General features: G+C 36.0%; 1 protein-coding gene across 2 annotated transcripts; it reads left to right on the top strand.

The window, feature by feature from the left end:
- The first annotated feature begins 4,593 nt into the window (after positions 1-4,593).
- LOC127091131 (histone-lysine N-methyltransferase ASHH1) lies at positions 4,594-10,015 on the top strand. Of its 2 annotated transcripts, none has more exons than XM_051029690.1 (10): positions 4,594-4,902; positions 4,982-5,046; positions 6,178-6,334; positions 6,890-6,976; positions 7,128-7,212; positions 7,294-7,387; positions 7,527-7,725; positions 8,207-8,241; positions 8,622-9,072; positions 9,610-10,015. In XM_051029690.1, exons 1-10 carry the CDS (start codon positions 4,900-4,902, stop codon positions 9,634-9,636), a joined length of 1,203 nt encoding a protein of 400 aa, XP_050885647.1. In that variant the 5' UTR covers positions 4,594-4,899; the 3' UTR covers positions 9,637-10,015. The 2 variants fall into 2 exon arrangements, with proteins under 2 accessions (XP_050885647.1, XP_050885646.1); XM_051029689.1 differs by having other exon boundaries at positions 4,596-4,902; positions 9,605-10,015.
- Positions 10,016-10,123: the final 108 nt, after the last annotated feature.

Raw genomic sequence — 10,123 nt, 5'->3', positions numbered from 1 at the left:
AGGTTAAAGCAAATCCCAAAGGTGAAGTAATTAAGCACAAAGCTCGATTAGTGGCGAAGGGGTTCTTGCAACGAGAAGGTATAGACTATGATGAGGTATTCGCACCGGTGGCTAGATTAGAGACTATTCATTTGGTTGTTGGTATTGCGCTTAACAATAATTGGATGGTTTACCAAATGGATGTCAAATCTGCGTTTTTGAATGGTCTTCTTGTTGAGGAGGTCTATGTGAGGCAGCCACCCGATTTCGTGATAAAAGATCAAGAGATGAAGTATTACAAGCTACATAAGGCGTTGTATGGTTTGAAACAAGCTCCAAGAGCTTGGAACAAACGTATTGACGAATTTCTTATTGACATTGGTTTCAAACGATGTGTATCCAAACATGGAGTTTATGTGAGATCGGATACAAATGATGGTGTGATTATACTTTGCTTGTATGTTGATGATCTCTTGATTACGGGCAGCCATGACAAGAGTGTTTCAAGGTTCAAAAGTGAGCTCATGAGAGAGTTTGAAATGACGGACCTTGGTGTCATGAATTACTTCCTTGGCATAGAGTTTCACAAGTCAAAAGTGGGGTTGCTTATGCACCAAAGAAGGTATGCTCTAGATATTTTGAAGAAGTGTGATATGGAGCATTGTAATGCTTGTATTACACCTTGTGAGGCTAGAGTGCAGTTGTCCAAAAGTGATGAGGATGATGATGTCGATCCAACGCTTTACCGGAGCTTGATTGGATCGTTACAATATTTGTGCAATACACGACCAGATTTGGCTTTTAGTGTCGGTATTGCGAGTAGATTCATGGAGAGACCAAAGGTGTCTCACTTGGCGGCGGTCAAGAGAATCCTTAGATATGTGAAAGGTACTCTTGGTTGCGGAATTCTCTTTCCCGCATCGGACACGGGGCGTAAGTGCAATTTACTTGGCTACACCGATTCCAATTGGTGCGGAGATAAAGATGATCGAAAATCGACGGCGGGGTACATCTTTTTGTTTGGTAGTACACCAATCTCTTGGTGTTCGAAAAAGGAACCTGTTGTAGCACTCTCTTCTTGTGAGGCCGAGTACATTGCGGCGTCGTTAGGTGCGTGCCAAGCTATGTGGCTTATGAATCTATTAAAGGAATTGGGATGTGGTGATGATGATGCCACCACACTATTTATAGACAATATTTTCACAATAAATCTTGCGAAGAATCCGATTGCACACGGAAGGAGCAAGCATATTGAGATGCGGTTTCATTATTTGAGGGAATTGGTTGGTGATGGAAAGCTTAGATTGAGCTATTGCCGAAGCGAAGACCAAGTTGCGGACTTGTTGACAAAGGGTGTGACAAATGATGTGTTCAAGAGGCTAAAGAAGTGCTTGAGCATGGTGGACTTGGAGCAACTAAAGTGAGGTGGTGTGTTGATTGAAAATTAAAATTCTGTTTTTTTCCCTCCCAAAATTAACAGATTTTATTTTCTTTAGAGTCACTTTAGTTGTAGCTTTTATTCCCAATGTATAAATACATTTGTATCATTCCAATTCAAGGTTAATGCAAAAATACATACTCATCCAAATATTACTCTATTCTCTCTATTTTTCTCTCTCAACTTCATCTTCCCCAATCTTCTTTTCTTCCCCATTGTTGAACCTTTAATTTTCAGTTTTATGTTTTATGTTCCAACACTACTCGCCCCTAGAATGAGGGTATCGTCTCCAAATTGGAGAATGTAAAAAAGAATCTCTTCATTGACAGAAAACCCTATAAATTTGTTCAGGTCTACTGCCTTTTTTACGAGACCCGTGAGGCCCTCCATAACCAACACAAAAAGAAAAGGAGACAAGGTATCTCATTGTCTCAGGTGTGCGTCCTGTTTTGAAATCAATTTTCACCAGAAAGGATTCCACAAGGTACTCTGATTTTTTGAAAATAATATAAGAATTTTTGTTGTCTATTCAACCCGTATTATAAATAGTTAACACCATATTCAACCAACAATAGTTTCATCAAAGAGTTAATTGAGTTATCTTTAAAGGCTTTTAACCATGTCATGACAACACTTTTGAGGTTTAACACAAATGTTTTGCATTTCACGACACTCTTAGCTTGATGATAGTAAAGTACGGTATCCACATGATCGCCGTGTTCATCAGGATCTCCAGTCCCTTCATATGTCTCTAGCTTTTGGGGCTTATCAAAATACTTAGGGTTACGACAGTCAATGACATGCTCTGTGAACAAGTTTATTTGACTGTGTGAAAAGGCATGATCCATGTGGTCATGCTCGTGTCCGTTCTAAAAATGGTAACAGGAAGATCTTTTAGGAGGATGATATTATTGTAATGTATATATTCTATCTCTGCTCCTATATTTATGGGGAATGGAGTTGTTACCATGGTGATAACAATGATGCCTCTTGGGTAAATCTCTAACTCTTGATAGTTGTGACCCAATGTTGAAAGGAGCATTCCTTGGGAGGGCTCTGAAGTGGTCGTGTTGCAACACTTCTAGTTGAGTTTCTATTTGAGTTGGAATATTTTTTTGGTTCTCTTCGACACGGAGGAGCCTCATATTTTGCTATTATATTGAAGATGTTTAACATGAGTTCGTTCACATCTAGTGCTCTGAACAATGCTTGTAGTTGTTAAAGATCACACAACAATGGTGAAACTAACCATTAAGAAGGAGGAACTTGATGTTGCGGAAGAGGAATGGAAAATTGAGGAGGAGAAGTGTGATGGTGTAACGAAGGTATTGAATGAGATTCTTGAACAATCAGTTGAGAAGTAGTGGCGAGGTTAAGGAATTGCGATCAATTGAGGAATTGTGATTGAAAATGTAGATCTTGGTGTTCTGGAGGATTTACATTGACTGGAGCGATAACTAGTGAAACATTGTTGTGGAGGATGGAATCGTTGATCAGACAATGGTGTTACGATTACAAGTTGCTTTAGAATTGACCATCGAAGAAAATATCAGAAAAAGTGTTTGCGAAACGGTTACAATTGTCAGAACGGTACCAGAAAATGGACGCAGAGGCGTAACAATGAAGATTGAAGAATATTAGTGAAGAATTCGTGAGAATCAGAAGATAATTCCTACAGACGACACCGTTATTCCGTACCAGAACATGAGTAGATGAAAATTTGAAGAAGACCACCATAATAAGACTTCTAGTACGATGATTATGTCTCTGATGATCATATAGGGGATGCGTACCTACAAAGTTAACACTCTAACGCTCAAGTAAGTATTGTGAGACATATAACTATTACAAGTGTGAATGAGGAGAATACCTTGACCTCACTCAGAGCTATATGATAGAAGATTGGAAGTCGATGTGGGCAACAACTTGCCATTCACTTTGGTTTTGGAGGAACAAGAAACTCTATGACGGGAACTATGGCATGCCCATAGTGATGGTGAATGATATCAGAACTCGGACGATGCATTACAACATGAGCATCAAGCCTTATAAGTGTTTCAATGTCAGATGTCAAATCTTGCATCATATTAGTTGGATGCCGCCTCAGGAGGGTTGGAGAGTGAGCAGTGTTGATGGAACTACTAAGAAAAATGGGAAGGCTGGTTGTGAGGGCCTTATTAGGGACTATTCATGCATTTGGATTTGAGAATTCTCCAAGAACATTGACCTTTGTAGTAGTCCGGTTGATGAGTTATGAGGTGTTCTTTAGGGTCTCAGATTTGCTATGCGAAGTGGTTGCGAGAAAATCAAGCTTCAAACGTATAACTAGATAATTTCGGAGATGGTGAAATCCAGAAAACCAATCATCAAGGAAGAAAGTGACATTATACACCAAAATAAAGAGAGAGGATGATAATTAGGAGGTCATCATAAAGCATGTGCATAGAGAGACCAATCAATACGAAGATGTTATGACTAATATGAGCTTACACCACGATCTCGGCCTGCAGATTTACCATGAGTATCCAGATGATATTGTAGGTCTTCTTGTTAGGGACAACTTTGGGCTTGCAGTCCCCAATGTTTTTGTTGTTTAATTTTGTTTTCCTTTGGGCCTTGCCCTCCATTTTCTAAAAAAACCATTCACACCCGACATGGAGTGCAAATGACGTTGGATGTGATCAACGTTAAAGATGAGGGAGAAAACCATGCTCTTATGCGATATGGCAAAGTGAAAGTTCACCTATTCGTTAATGAGTGAAATGCTTTTTGCTGAATTGAATCTATGAATTGAGCCGATTTTAATATCCTTTAATCAAACCCAAAACATAAACTAAATCTTATTCGGATACACTTTCTAACGACTCTCAATCGTGAAAGATTTCTGATTATACTAATCTCACGGTGTTTTGAATATATTTGATTTTTCTAAAGACCAAATTACCTATAATTCTAATAATTATATATTTAAAATTAATTTTAATCCATCTTTTTCAACCACCTGAATTTATAAAAAATTAAAAAATCTAAATCTAAAATAATTTACATTCTTTTTTTATTGTTAGGAATAATTGTTCATTTTTAACGGTGCTGGGATTAAGTTATTTTATTTATGATGTCAAAATATCATTTTTCATTTTAAAAATACAAATCAGCATAATTAACCACAATGATCAAAATATAGGGGTTCATTCTTCGTCTAAAAAAATTGTGTTCTTTGTGTTAATATGACCAAATTGGGTCTCCATTACTTTCTTCCAAAGAACCAGAAAACTGGATATTTTGGTCCGTAGAAGTTAGAATTTGAACTAATTAAAGCGAAGTGAGGAAAGTGCCGCAGTCACTACAGTTACAAACGCAGTGGTTTAGTTTCTACCGGAAATCAATTTCTCCTTTGAAATTGCTTCGATCATTACCCGTTTCGGACCTTTTCTCACCGGCGGCGAATCTAGCCCTATCCTTCACTTTCTCAGGTTATTCATATGGTAATTTCCTTTTCCTCTTTATTGCAATCTTTTGTTCATCTTTGAGTCAAGTTCTAACAAGTTCTTCATTGATTTGAAGGATACTCATCCTGAAGGTTTGCCTCAATTCATTCACATAAATCAGAATGATTTTTTCATGCGAAGGTTAGTAATTTTCTTACTACGTGTTTGTTTTCAACTCCATTTTTAGTGGTTAACTGGTTACAGTATATTTCAATGCCAGCTGATTATGATTTAGGTCATTCAATCCATCTTCCTTTTTTGTGGTAATTATAAGGTTAGGTTTATTCAGCATTGTTAAATAGCCGCAATACTGCGGTAGTAAAGTGGAATTTGGACAAACCGCTATTGTTCTGCGAAATGCTAAAAGTCCTTATAAGCTCATATATGTTTGTAGAGAAGGTAGATGCAGCAAACTCTTTGTAGGACCATCAGGATAGCTTTATAAAGTTAGCACCATCTTTCTTATGGGCTATCAATTTCCCCTCACTTAGGCTTGATCTATGGTGAAACCACTTTGGAGAATTCTACATTTTTATAGGACAAATACAACTAATTGTTTGTGCTGAAATTTCGGTTTTTTAGCTTTTAATTGAGTTAACAGGCTCTCTAAATTTTCTTGTTTATAATAGCCATAAAGAGTAAACTCTCTAGAAAATGCAGCTGACTTCGGCCTTGTGGGATATTTTGTAGTGAGTTTGAGTTGGATAGAATGAAAGGAGCTCTGCCGTATATATTTGTATGGATATTTAACACTGGCACGGAGAAAAGTTTTCATTTCATTATTTGGAAGTTGTAGTGGAAGTGAATGGAATGGTACAACAATAACAACAACCAACTCTTATCTCACTAAGTGGGGTTGGCTACATGGATCAACTTCCGCCATAGTGTTTTACTTAGGACCATGCTTCTATTCAAATCGTTAATCTCTAGATCTTTCTTATTAAATTTGTTGCTTCAATGTTGTTCTTATTCCCATTTTTCCCCCTATTTGTTATCTTGAGATCTTTCTTAATAAATTTGTTGCTTCAATATTGCTTCAGTATTGTTCTATCCAAATAGTTAATATCCTGATCAACTTCTGCCATAGTTGTTTTCATATCGCCATTTGTTTTTTAATAAAATGTTGACATATTATTCCTATTTTTTTAAAAGTATAAAATGAATACCAGTAATTCATGAAAGTTTTCCAATAATTTGCTTTATTGTATCCAATATAAATTAATGTCTAACAAGTATAGTGATGCATTTGCACTTCACTTTATTTCTTGTCAGGCATAAGAAGCAGAAGGAGGAGGATATTGCTGTATGTGAATGCAGGTATAATGAAGATGACCCTTACAGTGCCTGTGCAGATGGGTGTCTAAATGTATTAACCAGCACTGAATGCACCCCTGGTCATTGCCCTTGTGGCATCCTCTGTAAAAATCAGGTGAGTTAATGGTGGGTTTCTGTTTAATGATATATTTTTATCTTTCTTACCATAACCATCCTGCAGGTAATTGAAAGTTGATTGAGAGAAGTTATTAGTTATCACTATTTGTTTTAACCTGCGTCTCCGAGGGAACTTGTCATAATTTGTTGCATATTTATATTCTGCTTTCCACAGTTATTTTGTCCTATAAGTTTCTCAGTAGCATTCAAGTTTGCCTGTCTTGAGTTTTTTCATTTCATATTCTCATTGCATATGTTTTTTCAACCTTTCACCTACTTAAACTTTGCTTTGCATTGCATGTTGAAGCTTACAAGCTTAAATCAATTCAAATATGATATATTCTGAAAGAGTATTTAACTGTTGGTACCAAGAAAGGTTTCTATTAGGTTAAGTTAGCTGGCATAACTGACATTCAGTTATCAATGAACTAGTTAGTAACTTGCAGTTGGTAGTTACAGTTCGGTTTCTCTGTACAACCTTTTGAAAATTTCTCATTTTCTTTCTCTCTTTTCTAGATTAAATATATTCATGTCCCATATCTGCTGCCTGCAGAAATTTCAAAAGTGTGAGTATGCAAAAACAAAGTTATTTAAAACTGAAGGCCGAGGGTGGGGTCTTTTGGCTGATGAGGACATTAAGGTAATCATATTACGAATTCCTGTGAAATTTAGAGAAAAGGAACTTTCTAAAATTGATGAATGTCATTGAATTTTCTGCCTTAATATGGCTATTTTTCTAGTAATTTTTTTATTGCAGTAGTGCCACTCTTTTATTTATTTATTTCATGCAGGCAGGACAGTTTGTCATTGAATACTGTGGAGAAGTAATATCATGTAAAGAAGCCAAACGCAGATCCCATACATATGAAACTCAAGGTCAAATGTCAATAAAATCAAAGTTTCTATCTGATTACTAGTATTTAACTCTTTTAATCAAACTTTTGTTTGCTTTTGCAGGTCTTAAGGATGCATATATCATTTCTCTTAATGCGTCTGAATCCATCGATGCAACTAGAAAGGGAAGCATTGCCAGATTTATTAATCATTCCTGGTAATCACTTAAAACAAAAATGCTATGATTAAGTGAAGTGGACCTGCTTATATATGCAAATATTGTAGACCTGCTTTGTTATCCTTCTGTTTCCCACTGCCCAAGGTTTGGCATCAACTGAACGCTTTTATATTTGCAGTCAACCAAATTGTGAAACAAGAAAATGGAATGTCATGGGCGAAATAAGAGTTGGTATATTCGCAAGGCATGATATTCCTATTGGAACTGAATTGGCATATGACTATAATTTTGAATGGTTTGGAGGTGCAAAGGTTCGCTGCCTCTGTGGTGCACTCAAATGTTCTGGATTCCTTGGAGCAAAATCTCGTGGTTTTCAAGTGAGTTTTAACCAGTGGTACTAGTAACCTATAAAAGTCGAAGTGCTTGAATGCAAATTTAATGATCTTTTTTATTGGCTAAACCTTTCAAATGCACGGGCATGGTGTGGATTGTTGTAGACCGTGGGTTTTTAAGATCCACCAATAGCTTGAAAGATGATGACTAGGTTTTTTTAATTTATTTGATTTTTTACTGTTGAAATTAATCCATAATGAAAAACGAAAATTTTAGTGTTGATAAATAGAGAGGCAGGCTCTTCTATTTGATTTAATTATGCAAGTTTAGATACAGTGGAATGCATGCCGGAGTTATTTTTATAATGTGAAAAAGAGCAGTTGTTATAATTGAAAATAGCTTGCAGCATCCATGTTCGGCTTTTGTATTTGCTTTTACCCCCCTTTTTCATTTCATTCTCTTTTTCATTGATTATTATTGGTTTTAATCATCTATTCTTCCTCATGTTGGGAAAAATCTGAGCAGGAGGATACTTATCTATGGGAAGATGATGATGACAGGTAATTTATAATTTATTTTTTTCTGGGATGTATTCATCCCTAAAAGGCAGCTTTCATTTTATCTGTTACAGACACAACTTGGATATCTTTGTCTATCTCCATCCTTCCCCACTCCTAGACCCCACAATGATGAAATCCTTGCGCAGGAACCTGTGCTTGATTGAATATGACCCCATTTTTGTGCTTAGTCTTTTTGTATCAGATCATTGTATCAAACATAAAAGAAATTCAAAGTCTTCTAATTAATCTCTTTCCTTCCTCTTTATCCGAGATACCAAGCTTTATTCTAATTTTACTTGGTCGTTTTTGCATGGTTACTTCAGTTCCTATTTTTTGTGATATCTCGGTTTATAAGTTTTTGTTTATTTTGTTGACTATAGATACTCAATTGAGAAAATTCCTTTATATGACTCTGCGGAGGATGAACCGATGTCAAATGCTGATGAACAAAGTGAACAATCCATGGATATTATACTTAAAGTTGAGGAACTATCAGAGGCCACTGCTTTTAATGTTCAACCAGTCGATTCAGTTGAGTTTAAGGATTTAGATGTTCAAAAAATTAAAACTGAAATAGTAAGCGAGGACATGAAGTTGTACTCCCAAGATACTGGACACGACCTTCCACAAAAGAACGCAATGATATCACGCATTCGAAGTAACACTGCAGGAAGAAACTATCGCATTGGACCTAGGTCCATCTCTACCAAAAGATCAAAGGCGCAGAGTGGGGGAAAGTTTAAAAATCGCATCCAGAAGAAAGTTGATGCAAAGTATGCAGCTGGCCTTTTAGCATCAAAGGAAGCACAAGAAGAGATCTTAGATTATGAGGTATGATGTTCATATCTATTTCTATTAAGTGCCTATTGCTGAATATCACCACCTAGCTTTAAATTATGTTACTAGTGAACTAAATCATCTTTACCTTGGTATCTTAACTCAGTACTTTCAAAAAAGATGTTTATAAAATGTAGTTATCATTTCATTAGGTCAATATGGAGGACCTTTATTATCATTTCTAAAGGGACTTATAATATGGGAAGAAAGAGTAATTTGTAGGAACATAGACCTGTTACAATTTCTGCATAATGAATACATAATTTTACCTTATCTGTCACAATTTCTGCATAAGGCACACATCATTATACCCTTAACTGTCACAAATAACAGAACATCAATTGTAACATTATAACCAAATTAATTTAATTATCAGGCATAGCTTGGATATGTCAGAAATCACCATCGTTGTTGCTTAATCTGAAAATGCTTCATTGTCATTTCATTATATGGAGCATGTGAATGTCATTTATATATCTCCATGTCTGGTTTATGTTCATCTCACATTTGAAGACTTTCCATGTAGAAAAGAAAAGACAACGCCACAGACACTCTTGATTCTTTATACAACGAAATACGGCCTGCCATTGAAGAACACGAGAGGGATACCCAAGACAGTGTATCTACAACCGTAGCCGAGAAGTGGATTCAGGCATGCTGTCTAAAACTGAAAGCGGAGTTTGATCTTTACTCATCAATTGTTAAAAATGTTGCTTGTACTGCTCAAAAGGCACCTGGTCCAGCAAAAGCAACCGAAGTAGATAACGAAAACAAAAATAAGCTTTTGAGTGATTGAAATTCCTATCACATTTCACCCTAATCTAATCTAATCTAATCTGTAATCGACGATTTACATAACATATGGACAACTTTGAGACAACAAATCATAATCTTGTTCATTACAGTATAATTTTGACATGTTATTGCTAGTTACAAATCCTTTTTTGTTATGCTACTTGTAATTTTGTCACTTTCATGAAATTCTATCAGTACTTACAGGGAAATTCACCCATTCCCTCTTCCAGTCAAGTTTTTTTAAATATTT

The sequence above is a fragment of the Lathyrus oleraceus genome, chromosome 6 (genome assembly GCF_024323335.1).
Source record: "Lathyrus oleraceus cultivar Zhongwan6 chromosome 6, CAAS_Psat_ZW6_1.0, whole genome shotgun sequence".
NCBI lineage: Eukaryota > Viridiplantae > Streptophyta > Magnoliopsida > Fabales > Fabaceae > Lathyrus > Lathyrus oleraceus.
This window is presented reverse-complemented; position numbering and strand designations above follow the sequence as displayed.

Coding starts and splice junctions, on each gene's coding strand:
- LOC127091131 (XM_051029689.1), top strand. Junction 5,047..6,177: donor AATGATTTTTTCATGCGAAG/GTTAGTAATTTT, acceptor ATTTCTTGTCAG/GCATAAGAAGCAGAAGGAGG. Junction 7,726..8,206: donor CAAAATCTCGTGGTTTTCAA/GTGAGTTTTAAC, acceptor AAATCTGAGCAG/GAGGATACTTATCTATGGGA.